The following is a 20612-nucleotide window of genomic DNA, read 5'->3' on the forward strand; positions in this document are numbered from 1 at the left end:
TTTATTTATTAATTAATTATTATTGACTACTAATGCTTGTTCCAGATCTTGACGCTTAATTAATTTTTAACTAAAAAACTTTGCTTCATTTCAAAATAATATAGTAAGGAGGTTTCCTGTTTGCTTTCAAGCCTGCTATATAATTACTCTCAGATTATTATTTTTTAAGCATCATAATGTATTAAAAAGACCCCCGTCAATCATTTAAGCTTCACGCATGTGATTAAACTTAATTTCTATTATAGGGATGAGTTGGAAAAAAAATCAAATAAAAGAGTCAGATCTGTATTATTTCATTATCTTGTTGTGAATTGTTCTTATTCTTTCCGACTAGATCACTCATATATTCAATATCAGGGCCGTCCGCAGGGGGTAGGTTGGAGGGGATGTAGCTCCCCCTCCCAAATTAAGGAATTGTTGCTTTTTACTTGAATTTTTTTTTCAAAAAAATTAAATTTTTGTCGATAGCTACGGATTATTGAATTTTTTTTTATTTTCAAAAATTTAATAATTGAAATTTTTTCCCCAAAAATTAATTTTAGAAATTAATTTGAAAAAAAAAATTAAATTTTCTGTGTGTAATTTTTGGAAACTTTTTCCCCAAAAATTTAATTTTTGAATTTTTGTGAATGGCTATGGAATTTTCAATTTTTTTTTCGAAAAAATTCCAAAAACCCCTCCCAAAATATAATCTTGTGGACGCCTCTGAATATTCAACCTATATTCAAAGAAAGGCACTCCAAATTCTAGGAGGGACTGTGACCAGGAATTTTCATTGCAGTTAACTAAGTTCATATACCATTCTTATATATTTATTCATGAAATTTTTAATGAACTGAAAAGTAATTGCTTAGTGCAGGCAAACTTTTAAAGCAAGTTTCGTAATTTGGAACCATTCAAAAGTTGAAAATAGAGGACAAAAGATACAATTTACGTCTTGACGGTAAAGGGTAGCCATTAATTCTCAGGTATAGAAGGAGGGAAGGACTCCTTCACCGAAGGACATAAATGTTAGGAAAACATTCATATATTATGTACAAGCATACACATATAATTAAACTCATCAAGAGAGGATCTATAAAGGTGGCTTCAATAAAGTCCTTGTACTCATTCAGTACACATAATTTCTCCTTTTTTTGTTGTTATTATTGCACTTCACATTGAAATTTATTTATTTTTGAAAATAAAAAAGTTACTACATTAGGAAAATAATAATAAAAAAAAGGAAGAAGAAATGTATGCTAAATTCTGCGTAGGCACTTCAGTGAAACCACCTTTAGATCTATAGCTAGTGACTCCTCCCAAGGTTAATAGAAATACAAGGTTATACCATAACGCGTGCACGACTGATGTTCGACTTCCATCACGCTTTTAATATTGACGTCATAGTAGGTGAGTGGTTGCATGTTTTGTCAAAATCTGTTTTTCTTGCCCAGTAGTCTGTACGATACATTAAATTGAAAGTTCTAGTAATAGTGACGTCATAGACAATGACTGGTTGTGTATTTTGTCAAAATCTGCTTGTCTTGTCCAGCAGTCGGTACAATACATCATATTGAAAATTCCAGCAAGCCCGATTGCATGATGGTCTAACCTTGTATTTCTATTAACCTTGACTCCTCCTTTGTTTTGTACTCAACCGTTCAAGGAAAGAACTTCATTTTGAAGCCTTTGGTCTATGCAAGGTAATTAGAAATACAAAGTATGTCAATTACGCATATTTGGACTGATGTGTGTCTTCCACCATGCGTTTTCCTTTATCAATGGAGCGTGACGCTATAGTCGATATACTATTAAATTCATTGATTGAATTCACGGATACTTATGAAGTGATTGATCTTAATAATTAAGGCTAAAATGTTTGTCAGTTTTTTAAACTAAATATTCCTTAAAAATAAAATATTATACAGGGAAATTATCTATATTTGAAAGTCTAAAAAATTTATAAATTACTTCAAAACTTGCAATAAACATAAATTGGAGTAGGATTAAAAGTTGATATTTAATTGAGTCATCTTCTTTTTTCCTAGCTAATTTATATTTTATACAGCTCTTATTCAATTTATTAATATATTTTTGTCGAATAAATGTTCTAATACTTATAAATTTTTGATAACTTCATGAGGTTCATTAGGGTATTTAATATGAATAATTTTTATGAGTCTATCCATAACAAAGGGTTTAGTTTCTACATAGTTGCCATGGAATTTATTAAATTCATCTTCTATTTTCTTTGAAAAGTTTATAAATTATTTAGATGGTTAAATTAATCCCCCCATCCCCTAGAGTTTTTAGACATGGACTAGGAGGAACAATAAGATATGAGATATGGATTCCTAATGTTGGGAATTTGGGGAGGAGATTTTTGGCCGCATACCCTACAACGTATATAAATCCCTCTTCCTGGTAGATGATTTTGTTAGGATTGGAATACTTGCAAAATCTCCTACATTGTAGTTTTCACTTTTATCTTCACTACCAGATTCTGGGTCCTTGTATTCTTCTTGTTCTAAAAAAAATGTAAAAATCAAAATCTTCAATGTCTTTGAAAGTGTCCTCTGTTATAGATTCATGATTTTCTCTTAAATATTTTTCATCGAATATACCCTCTGTGACTTGTTGAATCATGGAATGAGACTTATCGTCATTTGGAAAATTAACTGGAGCATTTTCAACAATAATTTTTTCAGAGCCACTGATTACAATAATACGTAATTGATCTATTGATTCAATAACATTAGGATGAGAGTTAGTTCGTCGAAGATATCTAATTTTGGAAAAAAAGGTTTTCAAGGCAATCTTGATTTAGGCGAGATGTCAATACATAGGGAAGCTGAAAATCATTTTTTAAATCTTCATACGACGCCATCATAGACTTTGTTGAAATAAGTATACCTTTCTGGTAAGGCTTTAAGATAGATGACTTGGATTGGATAATTTGACTATTTTGATTTCTTTAAATTTGTTTCATTTTTCCTACCACATTTATCATTGAAAGAAGAATTCTCCTTTGCTCCTCCAAATTTACCTCATAACCATAACCAAAACTTTTATTTATTATAGGTTCACAACTGCTCGTGACTTCAAACCATTTATCTACAAGTTCGATGAAATCAGCAAATTTTTGTTTAGATTGATCTTCCTCATTTAAAAGTCAAAAGGCACTAGCTTCTGTATGAATAAACAATTCAGTGACTGGCCGAACCCGTAGTCTGGCATTTCCACCTACAGGTAAATGATCAAAACTTAATTTATGACATATTCGAAGCTCCTCAATATCCTTATCTAATATTTTTCTAATTGTATCGATTAAAATTAGAGTTCCATCCTCTAATTGAAAGCCCTGATCAATGAAATGATTTCTTAGTAACTTCAGTAAGTGAGGGACATCTACACTCATATATACGTTCATCTTTGTTGAATGGATTGGAAAAGTATGTTTTATCAGTAGAAAATCCTAATTCTGTCCAAAGGGAGACATTTTTAGGTCCCATATCAGAAACCATTTCAATAATACGAATTCCATTATTTTCCAATTCTAAAATAACATTGAAAAGTAGCTCCTTTGTTACGAGACAATCATAGTCGAAGAAAATGGGTTGCTTCCTAGGACTTATCAATCCACAAATTAATATAACCTGAATTCGAGACATATAATAAGAATAGTAGTATTTATCTGCGAAAAATAAAATATTATATAGAAATAGTATCGATATAAATTTTTATGATTTCTGGAAAAATCCTTGTATTTTTTTGAATGATTAGACGATTAAATTTATGACTAATTAGAGAAAAATACCTTTTATTTTTTAAATGGTCGTAATACCAGCAAATATATTGTACTACTTGACTATAATTTTTATTGATTAATTGTTACTGAACATCATTGAAGCAAATGTTTAAAAAAACAAAAACTAGTACATATTTATATATTGTAATTTAAAGTTATGTCATGGATTACTTTAGTAATTCAAGGTTAAGTATACATAACAGAAAAAATGCAAAAATACCCACAAACTTAACTCAATTTGTGTTCCGATATGAAAAGTTCCACATACATTCGGCCACGATATGAAGTAATTTTTTATGTAAACATACAAAAATAATGCTCAGATCCACGACTTTATTAGCCTTTTTTAACTAAGGCCTTCAATATTATACATAGATCTAACTAATTGGAATATCAAACATATAAATACAAAGGGGTATACCAAATAAATCATTATAAATTTAAAAGCAACAAAATGTTTCTGCGCGTTTTTCAATATATTCGATGAAATGATAACTGTTTTGTTGGTTATGTAAATGTTTAGGAGTTGATGATTGAATCACACAGATTAACAATGAATCCCTGGAGTTATAAAGTGGAACTTCTTATTCGTTGACATCATCATGGATTGATAAGCTGGACGGAGCTTGAAGCATGATCACATATTAATGTATAAATTCACACAAATGTCAACCGGATAAATCCAAGTTTTATTGCGGGACTCCATCGCCAGTCACTATATAAATAGAGGTATACTAAGGTTAATAGAAATACAAAGTTATACCATAACGAGTGTACGACTGATGTTTGAATTCCACCATGCTTTTAATATTGACGTCATAGTAAATGAGTGCTTGCATGTTCTGTCAAAATCTGTTTTTCTTGCCCAGCAGTCGCGTTAGTACGATACATTAAATTGAACATTCTGGCAACAGTGACGTCATAGGCTGTATTCGATACAATAGATCAGATTGAAAATTCTAGCAAGCCTGATTACATGATGGGCTAACCTTGTATTTCTATTAACCTTGAGGTATACTAGGAAAACTTATGCATTTAATATAATAGTAATTTATTACTAATTAGTATTAAAATGATGACTAAACAATATTATATTATGCACTCTTCACATCGACTCTGACCTCAGAAAAATAATCCTTCTATTTAGGTTGAAGAGCGGTAGGTACAGACTACAGTACACCAGTTTAAAAGGAGGGCTGGCCCGATGTATGTTATTGGCATACCTTGTACTTCTAGTTACCTTAGGTCTATATAAGTTTAAAAAAGTAATCGTTGAAGCAGGTTCATCAATGCAGGGTAGTTTCATTATATTTAAACAAATTTTCAAACAATTTCATACCCACTTTACTTTTGCATAGAGTATCATTAAATATGATCACCTAAAAAAAAAAAATTTAAATTGGCCAAATGGTTAGCAAGATATGGCCCTTTTTAAAATCTTAATCACTGGGTAGTGCTCACATATTGAAAAACTTTAATAACTGATTTTAGAGGTAATAGTTATAATAAAAGTATACTTTTGGTAACAAATTATATATTTTTCGGAGTGAGGAGCTTGAATTTGATGTTATAATCATTGTAAAATTAAGGAGAAGAATTGATTTTCAATGTTTTTATGTTTCAAGGGTCATATCTTTGGGACCCAATTTGAGGATTAAGAATTGCACGAAATTTTGCAGAGATAATATTTTTGATTTTTTCAAGAGTTCCATATTCCACTAAAAATGTATTTATGTTAGTTAATTCCTTCAACTTTAATTCAACCAAGCAAATTTAATGTTAATTTAATATAAAAAAATTGAAAATCATTCCATTTCCTTAGTTTTATACTAATTATACCATCAAATTCAAGCTCGTCACCCCGAAAAACATATAATTTGATACCAAAATCATACTTTTACCATAAATATGACCTCTAAAATCAAATATTAAAGTTTTTCAATATGTGAGGGCCACATAGTGGTAAAGTTTTTAATAAGGTTCATATCTCGCTAACTGGTTGGCTGATTTCAAAATTATTATTTTGGAAGTGTAAATTTAACCACATATATGCCATTTAAAAATATTTTTTTTACATAATTCAACCATAAGTATATTGCATTTGCTGAAATATAATGGAAATACCCCTCAAGGTTAATAGCCATCATGTAATCGGGCTTGCTAGAATTTTTAATTTGATACGTCATACCGACTGCTGGCAAGACAGACAGATATGACGTCATCTGGTATAACAGCGGTACTCTAACACTCACAGTCAAGGAAGGCGATATATAGCTACTCTTGGTAACCGTTATACTCTTTGACGTCACCGTGACTGCTGGCGGGGGATTGATTTATACAATTTTTTATTTATGAAATTCCTGCACGGGAACTAGATAGGGGTTCTTATTGTAGTGACACACTTAAAATCTGGTGACTGTTAGATCAGGTTTGACTGCATATCTCAAACCCAAAATCTGAAATTATTATTTTGTTGAGAAGACAAAATTATGTTATTATCACCCCCTCAGTAGTCACAAATGTAGGGGCCACATTTAATGATTAATCATTGTTAAGCATAATAGTTGAGGATGTAGTCAACATTCTGCAGTTGTTTTAGTATAATTATGTTTATATATATATCTATACTTAAATTGAAGGGAGGGGTACTATCATCGTTTTAGAGGGAGACAACTCCCTTATGCCCCCATCATAGTTATGAGGCTGAGTACTGCAAGAGTGTTTAGTGGCGTAAGAGAGTGGCATTAAGGAGTACAATATGACATAATCCCAAAATAATAAGACTATAAGTCCATGGAATTCCATGATAGAAGGCATCGAACTATCAAGCGTAAAAATTACATTTTTTTAGAAGGAGGGAGAGAGGCCCCGGTAATTTTGCATAGTCTTTACATTTTTAGTTACACAATAATCCCAAACACTTTAGTTAATTAGTTCCCGGATATAAAAGACTATTTGAGAATGTGAATGCTACAAATTACGTTTAATTACTTTCTAATGTCATAATTGGATTTTCTTTACTACTTAAATAGGACCTTGTTCATTGAAAACCCGTACTATCACAAACACCGGACGACTATATTTTGATTTCCAAAAAAAGACGCGTGGTCAAATCAGTAGTAGCTTAGGTCGCGCGTGTTCATATTTTGAATATTAAAAAAATTAAAGAATATATTTATATTCTACAATTTTTTGATCTAGTTATTACTTTATTTTTTTAATTTGATTTGAATTTGAATTCAAATCTACCAACTCCACAGAAAAACAGGATATATTAAAAAGATCTACGAAAGACAGGATACAATATAAAAATAGAACATTTGAGGGGGGAAAGAGGACAATTGGTCACACTAGACTAAACAAAGTATTGCTCTGTTCACAAATGTAATGTCAATTTGTGAGCACAGCAATACCCTATACCACGATATACTACATTTGAAATACGTACTGCACGAAAGAGGAGAGATTAATGGAAAAATTAATTCCTTTAAATAGCTTCTATGTTCATTTCAAAAGTATCCGTGATAAACTGAAACATTTTTTCTAGATCCTCAATTTTTTAAGTATAAAACCCCTCCTCAGATAGTCCTTCATAAAGAAAAATGAAAGCGAATTATAGTGTATTTAGTAAAATTGTAAGCATTTTATAAGATATTTATGTGCATAGTCCATGCATATTATGACAAATCGACTAAAACATAACTTTTTTGAGTTGCTTCAATGGGTAATTTTATCTTTATATAAGGAAAAGAAAAATATATTATGTTCTTTCCATTTAACTTCATTCTGTTATATTTGCATACATACATATAATATAATGAAAGGATATTTGAGTACCACGAGACTTTAGATTCATAAACATCAATATATTTGAAGGGCTTTATATATGTAAAGGTATATAGGATTTACTCTAAGAAAGCATACTTGTTTAGATGTACATATTTGCATGACGAGAGAGAAAAAAAGTGGAATCAACTCCAAGAAACAATTGGAAAAAATATAATTTGTATTATATTGTAAAGGTGGAAGATCACACTGTTTTAAACCAACCTATCCAACTCAGTAATAAGTAATTTTAGTGAGATTGATATTACGATGTAATAATGATTAATGTAATATGTTGTGTACAAGTGGGGACGAAAAAAAAAGAGATGCCTGATTTTAACTGAAGGATTTACAATACTTGGGATAATACAATAATTGAATATTCATATGGGTGATCGATATGATTAGATTTTTGATTATTTTAATAAAAATGACAAAAAGAATAAGTATTGTGGAGAACATTATTTAGCACAAATACCCTGCGTTATATTACTTATAAATACATATTAAGCGTGTAATTTAAATAGTTCAAAATGAAATGATAGTATCAATGTATAGTAGGTATTTGACACTTGATGAAATTAAATATTACATTTTAAGACAAACAAATTGTACTATCTACTTATACAAGTTGCAACTTGTACAGACATCGCATCTTGAACACAACATAAGTATATGTATATCAATGAGTAAGCCCTTTAGAGTACTTATAGCTTTATAAGTTATAATTATAACATATAAAAAGAAGAGCATCGACCTTGAAATGAGGACCACTACTACGGGCGTGTGTTGATCGCTGCTTTGATGGAAAATACAAAAGAAGCTGATTTGAAATTGTCTGTAAAAATAAGGAAAGAGCCCTTTTAGTTATGCCCCATATTACGATAGAGGTCGCTGGTGATGGAAGGGATCAATAGTATGTAGTAAGAAGAAGAATGATTATTTGAAATAGAAGAAGAAAAAGGAGCGAAGTGAGTGAGTGTTTTTGTATGTACAGAAAGAAGAGAAGGAGCAATACTAAGTAATTACAAAGCAGAGCTGCGCGCGCTGAGCTGAGCTGAAGGGATCGTAGAAGGAGAGAAGAGAAGAGAAGTGAGTGCAGAGTGAGTGAGTGAAGAGACACCACAACTTTCAACTACGTAGCCCAGAGGATAGAGAAGAACTGGGATTGATTGGAGAGGACTTGTGATGCTTGTTTCTTAGTTGGATGGACAAGTCCTAGACGAAGAAGTGGTGGAGATTGAGGGTAGTAGGGTGGACTGTCGAGGAGGTCCTTGCTGACGAAGATGCCTGTGTGTAAAGCGGAAGCGCACCGTGCTCTGGAACTCCTTGAAGACTATTACTCCCGCTTGGACGAGACAAAGGAAAAGGAGTTGAAGGCGGCCATCGAGCGGGTGATCAAGATCTTCAAGTCGCGTCTGTTCCAGGCCCTGCTGGACATTCAGGAGTTTTATGAGCTGACGCTCATGGATGAGGACAAGTCCAACTCTCTGAAAGCCTCTGAAGCCTTAGACATGGCGCAGCGGTGGGAAGTGCGGAAAGGGCCCTTTGGATATGAGGACAAGACTTGTGAAGTGGGTGGCTCGAGTGTGGATCCTCAGCACCATGTCCTCATGAAGGAAGTCTTTGCCAAAAAGAACCTTTTGGAGTCCATGTTCGAGTATGAAGAGATTTGTTTGGACAGAGGCACCTCTGGCTTGGGCTTCAGCATCGCTGGAGGCATCGACAACCCTCACGTGCGAAATGATACGTCAATTTTTATTACGAAACTAATTCCAGGAGGAGCTGCTGCGGTGGATAAGCGCCTTCATGTGAACGATATAATTCTGAAAGTGAACGATGTGAATGTGGTGAATGTGTCTCACAGTGTGGCTGTTGAAGCCCTCAAGCGAGCTGGAAATCGCGTTATTTTACAAGTGAAACGCCAGCGTCCCGAGGCTGAGCGTCTACATAATGGAGGGGATCATCTGGAAGTCGAGCTCTTTAAGGGAAATAAAGGGCTAGGGTTCACAATTGCCGGAGGAATCGGGAATCAACATATCCCTGGCGATAATGGTATTTACGTTACCAAAATTATGGAAGGAGGAGCGGCTCATTATGATAGCCGGATCTCAGTAGGGGATAGACTAGTTGCAGTTAAAAATCTTCCGGACGGAGATTTTTATTTAGAAAATTGTACCCATGAAGAAGCAGTAACAGCACTTAAAAAGTGTAGAGACAAAGTATCTTTGATTGTAGCAAAAACAGATACTCCCTATCCATCGTCTCCCACTCTAGGAGAAATGAACCCTCTACCCACACCCTTCATTGGTGTTGGAAGGAATGAAGAGGAAGAAGCCATTTTACCTCAAGTAACTCCTCGTAATGTTACTTTAATGAAGGGCCCTGCTGGGTTAGGCTTTAATATTGTTGGAGGAGAAGACGGGGAAGGGATTTTTGTCTCCTTTATTTTATCTGGGGGCTCCGCTGATGTAAGCCGTGCTGTGCGAAGAGGTGATAAAATTATTTCCGTCAATGGAGTCGATTTGTCTAATGCTACTCACGAAGAGGCTGCTGTAGCCTTAAAAAATGCTGGGAATACTGTGCATTTGACACTTTGCTATCGTCCAGATGAATATGAAAAATTTGAAGCCAAGATACATTCCCTTAAAAATCACATTATGTCTGGTAGTATGTTAAGAATGTCTGAAAAACGTAGTTTATTTGTTAGATCCCTATTTGACTATGACCCTGGAGCTGATGAAGGTGTTCCAGGAAAAGGTCTTCACTTTAGTTTTGGAGATATACTTTACGTAACAAACGCCTCAGACGAGGATTGGTGGCAAGCTAAACGAATAGATGCTAATGGTAAAGAACTTGAATTAGGTATAATTCCTAGCAAATCTCGATGGGAGAAGAAAATGAAATCACGGGATAGGAATGTGCATTGGAGTTCTAAATCTAAAGTGAACTCCAAAAGGCCATCGATCAACAAAAGATTGCCATTTATGAAAAGTAGAGAAGAAGATAGCGATGGCGGTGGAGATAGTGGAAGTTTGGCAAGTACAACGGATAATAAGGATCCTGAAGAGCCTCAAGTTACCTCCTATGAACTGGTTCAACAAATAGAGATTGAATATACAAGACCTGTTATTGTTCTTGGTCCGTTGAAGGACCGTATAAATGACGATTTAATTTCTGAGTATCCTGATCAGTTTGGTTCATGTGTTCCTCACACTACCCGCCCTAAAAGGGACTTTGAAATGGATGGTCGGGATTATCACTTTGTTCATTCTCGAGAGTCCATGGAAGCTGATATTCAGAATCATAAATTTATCGAGGCGGGGCAGTACAATGATAATTTGTACGGAACCTCTGTCGCTTCTGTCAAAGAAGTCGCTGAGAAACGGAAACATTGTATCCTGGACGTGAGTGGAAATGCCATCAAGCGTCTACAAGCAGCTCGTCTATATCCCATTGCCATATTTGTCAAACCCAAGGATCCCGCCTTCATAATGAATGTCAATAGGATATCTGAAGAACAGGCAGACAAGAGTTTCAATAGAGCTTCCCGCTTAGAAAACGATTTCTTAGAATATTTCACATCCATAGTTCAAGGTAATAGTTACGAAGAGATCTATGAAAAAGTTAAAGTTGTTATTCAAACACATTCCAAAAATTGCATATGGGTTCCGGCTAATGAAATGTTCTAATAATAATGTTTCCTCCTCTTTTTATTTATTATCATCACTTTTTCCAATTTTTTTTTTTTTTTCGTGTATTGTTTCCGAGTACATGGTTGAATTTTCTTTCCCTTTTTTTCTGATGACGATGATGACATAAGTCTTTTACTGTAATATTTACTTTAAAAAATCTTGTTATTTCTCAACGAAGTTTAAGTGTCAAATACATTGTTATATTGAATCTCAATAATAATAACATTAATATTAATAATAAAGATATAAACAACTATTTAGGATTACGCTTGTTGTTAATTAATCTAATTATATTAATATTCCTTTTCCTGGTTGATCCTTGATATTTAGTGCTCAACAAAGTACATAGGAAAGTATGTACAATTAAGTATATAGTTATTGCTTCAGTGACATCTATGGGGCGCGGAGTGAGCGAGTTTAAGGCGAGCAAGGTGTCTATTTTTATCCTCTCCTTAAGATATAGACTTTCTCTATTATGGAGGTACTGTAGTAGTAGTAGTAGTAGTTGTATTTCAAACTTGTTACCTATCATGGGTCAAAAAGGAAGCAAGGATCGCCTGAGTAAACAGGACCTCGATTTCTTAAAGACAAGTACTCGATACGACGAAAACACCATCAAAGAGTGGTATAAGGGATTTAAATGTGATTGTCCTGATGGAAAGCTCACTCCTGACTCCTTTATGCAAATATACAGCAAGTGCTTTCCAAGTGGGAACGCCAACGAGTTTTGCGATCATGTTTTTCGAACCTTTGATACCGACAAAAATGGATTCATCGACTTTAAGGAATTCCTTTTAGCCATTGACGTCACATCCTCTGGGTGTCCTGAAGAAAAACTCAATTGGGCGTTCAGGTATGGAGATTTTCCCCATAATTACTTACCTTCTCTTACTCGTTGTAAACATTGTATTCCTGTTTGACTTGCTGTTTCATTAGCATGTATGATGTGGACGGGAACGGTCATATTGATCTCGCAGAAATGACTAAGATAGTTAAATCCATTTACAACATGATGGGTCCTAATCAAGTTAACATGGATAACTTTGAAACCCCTGAGGCGAGAGCCGAAGGAATCTTCAAGAGAATGGATGTTAATGCAGATGGAAGAGTCACTAGACAAGAGTTTGTTCGATGTTGTCTAGAAGACCAAAAATTGATTGAGCTTCTTACTCCTCGCGCCTCTTAAATATTTAATATACCTACAAAACATAGCCATTCGATAACAAACCTACCATTATTATGATTATTACAACATATGTTTGTAATACTTTGATATATAATATTTATGTATATTCACACAATTCGCTTAAAAAACAACCAAACAATTCAAGCAACCTTCTACTCAAAAAATAATGTACAGTTATTGTTGTATGTAATAAAAATCTTTTCCTATAATATATTATGTCATTTCTAGGAAATAAAATAAGTCTGTGATTCTTTATTCGATGAATGCTATTTCATTATTAATGTATAATCTACTTATTTACACATACATAGGACATGACTCTAGGTTAGGTATGTGCAATGTTTTCATTATTTAATGGCAAAGGAAAAAAAACTAACAAGTAAACTGAGAAAGACTTGGCCCTTTTATAAAAAAAAATTAAGTGTGTATGTATATAGTTTGCACATAAACACAACAAACTTTCCCAATAATAATAGTAATACATTAGCCTTTTTCATAGCCGTATATATAAGTTATATCATACACTATATACATCCATTATGTTTAGTTAATATAGTTACTACTACTTTCTCGAACGCGTGACAGAAGAATTTGTTTTTATGCGTTCTCGAATTGTATCTCATTTTTCAATCTGTCCAATTATTATGTCCGTATTATATGCCTACGTTTTGCTTGCTTACTTATAAATAAATATTAGGTAGCTCTCTTCTAACCAACTATGTAGTAGGCACATGATGGTATAAATATTAGGGCTCCCTTTTATTGGATAAACTCCCTCATTACTTAAGAAGGAGTATGCAAACAGTAAAAATCATATCCCCCTCGCTTCATTGTCCCTGTTTCTCCTGTTGGTTTTAATGCATATTTATATATGTATACACTCTTCTTTTCGCACCTCGCAAAAACCATTTTGTAAATATATATGTACACACACGCATTTTGTAGACTAGGAAGAAGCGTTGGAATTTTTGGAGAAAGGCTAACGAAGGATTTTCTCTACTTCCCTCCTTTTAATAAATAGTTTGAACCAAAAAAAAAAAAAAGATATTACTTTAAATTTTTCCATTTTATACAATCGACGTTCAATTGAATATAATCATTTCATGCATACACATATGCCTTTCTAAATACATATGAATTTCGACATAATATTTACATACGATACATATTTCTATATCATTTACTAACATTTCCTTCTAATACTTTTTTTTACTCTACATATGTAAAAAATGTTTCACTTGGTAAATTTTATTTATATTTATGTTATAAATGGATGGATTTAGTCATGAGTTCATAATTAATTATTTAGGAACTGGAATACTCTGTTCGGGACTGGCCTTATACCAATGCAGCTGCAGTAGGCCTAGCTTTGAAATAGATACCCGTAAGAATAATAAAAGACGACGGATTTTAAGAAGAAATTTTTTTTCTAAAGAAACAATAGAAATGACAAATTTCATTTTAAGAAAAGGTCATTAAAAATAAGTGGGAAATTTTTTTTTCTCTTAAAATAACCATTTGAAATTACTTTTCTAAAAAATTAGATTCTAAATTAAATTCCTGACCATCCCTATCCAAATTGGGTGAGGACCCCATGCAATCAGTTTCTCAGAGGACTCCGTAATAGTTCAGGCCGGCCCTTACTTCATTTAGCACAGATTCGATCTGTCCAGATTTAACTGAGTACAATTTTCGAAGCATTGTTGCAGCTTAAGAAATCATGAGCCCGCTCAATAGGTCTCTCATTTTTTCTAGAAGAATATATATAAAGTTCTTCATATATATTCTGTACATTTTCCATATAATGCAAATGAGCTAAAGAGTCATTTTAAATCTCGAGTGTACTGCTGCTCATTTTTTAAATTAGTTCCCCCTCTAATACATGTATTTCGAGTGCCGCTCACTATTGTAAAAATAATACTATGTAATTAGTTGGTGGCACAGACACGCCTAGGCTTCCGATTAACCTTGCCCTCGATCCCCATAATTTAAAGTTACTCTGCTATAAGAATACCTTATGTATCTAATAGTCACACTATTATATATTCATGGAACTCATTAATGACAGAACTGTTTGGAGTATTGTTGTAAGGAACTTAAATCAAATGTAATATGTTTTTAGAATGAGTAGCTCAGACTCACAAATAATAATTGATGACTCTCCTTCTAAATCACATTGTCAAAGAATTAATTTATTCAAATCGTGCCTTTGCACAAATGAAAATAAATATTATCCGATGTCCACAAAATTTTTAGCCTTGAAAATATCCCCGTTCTATTAGGTGTTTCCTTATTGTTTTGCAAATCTATGCCTTACATATATATTGTAGAGTTGATGGATGTGTAATACTATAAATATGGAAAGTTTGTTCCCTAATAATATGTGATGAAATCAAATGTTAAATAACGTCGTTTGGCATTAGCACCTTTGCCTTTGTATTAGTTCTCGTGGTCAATCGACTCTCTTTAACAATATGTCTCTACCTAAATAATTATATGTTCTACGTACATATTTTGATTGACTTGACCACACGTACGGATGTCAATAATGAAATCAATGATAGTGATTTGTAATATTTTGTTTGTATTTCACTGACTGCTTGCTACTTGGGGACATATACAAATTTAATGGGTGTATTAAAAATTGAAAACACATGACCCTTTGTTGCAAATATGAATAAAAATAAATGGGAACTATTCTAAGAATTCAAAATTTATCCCAAAATTGTATCTTTCATAGATAACTTTTTCTTTTTAGTTACAAATATTATATACAAATAATACACATTTTCTAAACATGTTATGACTATGTAGAAAAAGTAGTGGTAGATTCGAGTTCTACTCGATCTCCAAAAATAATCGTCTGCAGCAAGGTTAATTGAAATATTTATATTAACCTTGGTCTGCAGTAAAGGACTTTAGGCAAAGAGTGAACACTCAAGGCAAGGAAGGTAGGGTTTAGTTGTTCTCAACTCTGATTGGCTTAAAATTAGAAACTGCTACATGTTCCTCCAGCTAGGCGGGCAGCGTGTGTGGGGGGGGGGGAGTGAGTCTCCGGCCCCCTAGTGAAAAGAGAAGAATAGCCCTTATTCTTATGTGTTAGAAACATAGTTTTCCTTATTTTTAGATTGAATTGTTTATTTTTCCCTTGACCGCTCTTTCCTTGAGTCCTTTAGTCTGCAGAGTAGAGTAGACAATTTTCTGAAAATTACTCGAACTCGCCGACATATTATTTGAAAAACTCGACTAAACTCGAACTCGAATGATAAAAACTGGAAATATTCGAGTATAGATTGAACAATTCAAAAAGAGGAGTTGGATCAATTTCTACAACTGATTTCAGGGGCGTTCGTAGGGTAGGCACTGTAGGAGCTGTACACCCCCCTCCCCTCCCACCCAAATAAAAAAAAATTGTATTGGTATTAATTCTATATTACATAAAATGGGAAAACATGGATAAATTTATTTTGAAGGATTTATTTTCTAAGAAAACAAGCCCCCACCCTGAAATATAATCCTGCGGACTCCACTGGATTTCTAAACGATCACATGATCTATTGAAGTGGCAGAACAGTAAACGAAAAAATGTATTTCCAAACTTTTTTGAACAAGCCATGAAATAATTATCCATTCCAGCAACTTCGATGCTGAGGGAGAGGGTCTTCTTCACTAATGGGTAAATATATGTATTTATACATATATGGAAAATAAAAAATGCTTTCCTTTTATGCAAATAAATATTTTATGAAATGATTAACATTATTATAATATACATAATTGACTGCTTTAATGAAGTAGTCAAACTGACTTAATAGTTGAGTTTTATCAATTCAATAAAAAAATATTTTTCTTTCCCTAATCCCTCTGCTAAAACTTGACCGAGTTCGACAGTTATAACTCGAATCCAACACTAATAAAAAGTAGTCTTTTGGGTCAAAATATCCAAATTAAAAATATATAGAAAAAACCCCAAAAACTTGGCATTAAAAAAATATATTTATTATTCAAATTATGTAATTGGGTAATTTCTTAAATATAACAGGCGACAACATCATTAGTTAGTTCATCATGATTCATTCTTATTTACTAGTTGAAGGATGAAACATGGAAACCTTAGGAAAGAAGACTTGCTTTAATATCAAAAATATATATTATATTCATGTACGTTAGTGTGTTTCTATACAAAAGGACTACATGTAAAAGAGTAATCATGACTAAGTAATGAAGTTTCATTCCCATTGATTAATCTGTTTCATTGACTCAGAAAACAAGACTGAATGAATTTCAGCCTAAATTTTAGTTTTCATTATAATACAATATATATATATAATATAACATATTATATTGTTATTGAGTTATATAATTTATTCCATTATATAACAGAATAATTAAACAGAAGAAAAATACCATCATTGACGTCTCGAGGAATCGATTTTTACCTTCTTTCAGGACCGACAAGTGGGACTAGACTGGACCACAGTCAACGGTCCTAAATAAGGTCCAACACAACACTTTACCGCTAATATACGAGTATATATAAAATAAAACAATTTATATAAGTAATTGTATTATGGAATTGATAATTTTTGGAGCTAACCCTCCCCAAATGATGAAAGCTAGAAAATCCCCTAATATACACCTTTTCATTTTTCCACAGAGGATAAGAGCCTTTTCTTAATATAAAATATTTGTTCATTTTTACTCCACTCCGAATGACGAGTTTTCAAAAGGCTCTCCAAATTTGTGTTCTACTTTTTTTCAAACTCATTGCATAAATAATCTAATTAACGACTCTAAAATTCCAAAGGGGGTACCCCCACAACCACCCGTGGCACCTAGAAAATTATATAGCATACATTGTACCTATATTACTTTCATACATCATATTTATGAAATTGTTCTAGTCACAGCATTCTGCACAGTCCTAAAGACTACCTGTCATTTGCCTTTTCTGTCAGTACTAAAACTGATTATAAAAAGAAGAAATAAAGTTTAGTGACGTCGTTAAGGATTTTACTTATTCAGTTTTAGGACTGAACTGGAGAAGACTACTGTTTTAGTCCTAAATAAGGATTGACACAACACTATTTGACCCCACGAGTCACCATTGGGTTTAATAATTATATATTTGTGATGGTGTATTTCACATTTTTTAATGCATTTAATTTTCTTTATGTATGTTATCATGGGCTTCCGCAGGGGGTGGGCTGGAGGGGGTGTATTCCCCCCTCAAATTAAGGAATTTTTTTCTTAACTAGAAAGTTTGAAATTGTTTACAAAAAATTTAATTTTTTTAATATTTTTACAAAAAAATTAATTTTTTGAGAATTGCTATAGATTATTGAAATTTTTTGGAAAGCAAATTAATATTTAAAATTTTTTTTCCAAAAATTAAATTTTTTGTAAACAGCTGGGGATTTTTGAATTTTTTTCCAGAAAATTTGGTATTTTAAATGTAACTGATCAAATTTCTTGATTTTTTTTTTTAAAAAAATTCCAAAAACCAAGCCCTCCCTTCTCACCCTATATAATCCTGCGGACGCCCCTGGTTATCTGTCCTACTCCTTTATAATTAGAAAATAAAGTATTAAATCTCGAGACCCTTCATTTCTGTTGGAGGAAAGGAGATTTGGGATAGGATTGATATTTGGGTACAAGAAGCTGGAACATATGGTCTACCTTTAAGGAACACCCTAATGTACAGCACACGTACGATTAAGGATTATATTGATATGTTTATAGACGAAAGTTTTATTCATACTTAATACTATAATACATATTATGTATAAGTAACGTGGCTTATGTTATTATATAAAATGTATAACGAACACAATATCTAAATTGACACTTATGAATGTATTGAATTTCTAGTTGAAAGTAAATGATGGAACCAAATATGTATACTGAGTCTCTTATAATATTATGTTTATAAAGTCATATGCATACGTGCATACATATTATTTAGATACGTTTCAGCAATCCGAAAGTAAATTATTCTCTTTTTTTCCAAAAAAATAAAAACATTATGCATAAATTAAAGCCTTCATATTGCTAGGATATTTTTTTCCTTTAAAAAAAGTCATGTTCAAATTTGAATACAGTTTGTGCAATTGATGAAGTTTCAAATGGTGTATATTTATTAATTTTTAATTACAATGAATTACTCCGAATAGGATTTTCCTTTTTTTTAAGAGTAAAAAAGTCTAATGGCTAGTGATGTAAATCGTGTAGATTTTTTAGCTGGGTCTTTTTTTGGAATTGGTAATCTGAAGAATGAATTTTCTTTTCTATAGCTGTTGTCCTAATTATTATTTAAGTCCTTGAGTAGTGAACTTATTTTCCTACTACATTCAATTATAATTAAAACAAAACCTGATTAAACATTTCTTGTGTGCACTTAAAAGAGGATTAGTTGCGGATTTATAATTGTAATCCCCTGTTAGACTCAATGTAGAATTGAGGATCGACATTGGAGTCATTCTTGCCAATGTCTTTGTTTATTTCCTCCCTCGTCACAGCTAATGACAGCTTAGTTGCGCTGTTCTCAAATTCTCTGATCTAAAAATTGATAGGGTTAATTTTCGATATCTTTTTTTACATGCCCAAAATACACACGATTTTCATAACTATTAATTGCCATACTATATTCAACTGACAACTATAGACTGATTGAAGGTGTAGTTGTTGCGTATATCTAGATAAATAGCTGCTAGTAGGGTATAGGTTATGGTTATTGGTATATAGATGTTTTTATTTTCCTTAAAAGTTTAATTTATTGTAACAAAACATAACATTAGACATCCTACTTGCGACAATTGACTGTAAAATAAATTTGTTTTCTCTCTCTTTTTTTCCACATAGTCACTTTAACTTTCTCTGTGACTGGTTGATGTACAAGAATGGCCTCTAGGGCCATTTCTATCCAATCTATCTAACCAATTTTCAATTTTTTATAGGATTTCAAATTGTAAATACAAAGAGGAAGTCGAAATTTTCATCGAAAAATTCAAATTACTCAGTCCCTGTTGAATAAATATAGTAAATATTTGCATTACTGAAGTTAAGAGGAAAAGTTAAATCAAATAAAGTTTAAATTGACTTCAAATCTATTTTTTAATGCTTAATATACCTAGCAGTAAATAGGGTTATGTACAGGCTTGTTGTCGTTTACCTTTTTTAATCGTTTAGTTCACTTTAAGCGTTCTTCGTTTATCTTTCATGGACGATGATTATCAACAATCCTAGTTAAGTATATATATATCAGTGGATTCTCTGCATAAGTCCTTAACATGACCAAGGCATAATGCAGATCTTTAACAAAAAGGAAAAGCTCATTGGAACTTGACATATTTTCAGTGTTTAAGAGTTTTTATTTAAGATTTGTTTCCTTAAACTGTGCAAATAATCACGTTTCAAAAACTGCATATCTTCATCTCTGCTGCCAAATGGTTTCACAACAATTTATTTTATTATAATTTTTCAATACAGACTAAAGAAATTTCAGAAATAATATAATAATTTTTAAAATTTGTCATAGCACATAATCTGTTACTTTCATTTTTTCCTTTTCTAAGGGGAGGAAAATAATTTACAGCATTTGCAATGATTTTATCAACTTTGTAACTATGGAATTCCTATGGTAATTCAATACTTTTTTTAAAATCAATCTTTAAATAGCTCTTTTCACATGAATTTTCAGGGAAGGTATTTTGTAGCAGGCATCATTTTTTTGTGATATGCTATGTTCATTTTTTGACTCGCGTTATTGTTAAGAGTGGGATTTTTGTAGAGAAATATTGCATATTTAGTCTCCTTGCGCTCTACAAAAGACCCATTCCTTCTCATTTTTTGATCGAATATGTGTCAATGAGTGAAAATAATTTAGATGCATGTTTTTTTGTTTCATTATTATTTCAACCGTCATCTCTCAAACGAGCTAATTGTGATTGGTACTCTGAGACAGGAGAGGACAAGCTTCTCCGGATTTTTCATGTTATTCCAATTTCTGCCCCTCCCCCTTATTGTCGTTACAAGAACTTTTTTTTGAGGGGGGTTATAAATTTTGACACTTTGTTATGAAATGTATTTCGAAGTTTGAGAGCAATAAAGAACTGTG

At 32.5% G+C, this 20612-nt stretch overlaps 2 protein-coding genes and 1 long non-coding RNA gene across 3 annotated transcripts; 2 read left to right on the plus strand and 1 right to left on the minus strand.

Annotated features, from left to right (window-relative positions):
- Positions 1-4106: 4106 nt before the first annotated feature.
- LOC139905269 (uncharacterized) lies at positions 4107-4692 on the minus strand. The gene is made up of 2 exons (XR_011779916.1): positions 4554-4692; positions 4107-4505 (listed from the first exon to the last, which is right to left on the minus strand). It is a non-coding gene; the product is annotated as an uncharacterized lncRNA (long non-coding RNA).
- Positions 4693-8901: 4209 nt separating this feature from the next.
- On the plus strand, positions 8902-11566 carry LOC121117666 (disks large 1 tumor suppressor protein). The gene has a single exon (XM_040712120.2). The coding sequence runs from the start codon at positions 8902-8904 to the stop codon at positions 11305-11307; it is 2406 nt and encodes an 801-aa protein (XP_040568054.1). The 3' UTR covers positions 11308-11566.
- Positions 11567-11703: 137 nt separating this feature from the next.
- On the plus strand, positions 11704-12751 carry LOC121117667 (neuronal calcium sensor 2). The gene is made up of 2 exons (XM_040712121.2): positions 11704-12163; positions 12247-12751. The coding sequence occupies exons 1-2, from the start codon at positions 11706-11708 to the stop codon at positions 12494-12496; spliced, it is 708 nt and encodes a 235-aa protein (XP_040568055.1). The 5' UTR covers positions 11704-11705; the 3' UTR covers positions 12497-12751.
- Positions 12752-20612: the final 7861 nt, after the last annotated feature.

The sequence above is a fragment of the Lepeophtheirus salmonis genome, chromosome 5 (genome assembly GCF_016086655.4).
Source record: "Lepeophtheirus salmonis chromosome 5, UVic_Lsal_1.4, whole genome shotgun sequence".
NCBI classification, from domain to species: domain Eukaryota; kingdom Metazoa; phylum Arthropoda; class Copepoda; order Siphonostomatoida; family Caligidae; genus Lepeophtheirus; species Lepeophtheirus salmonis.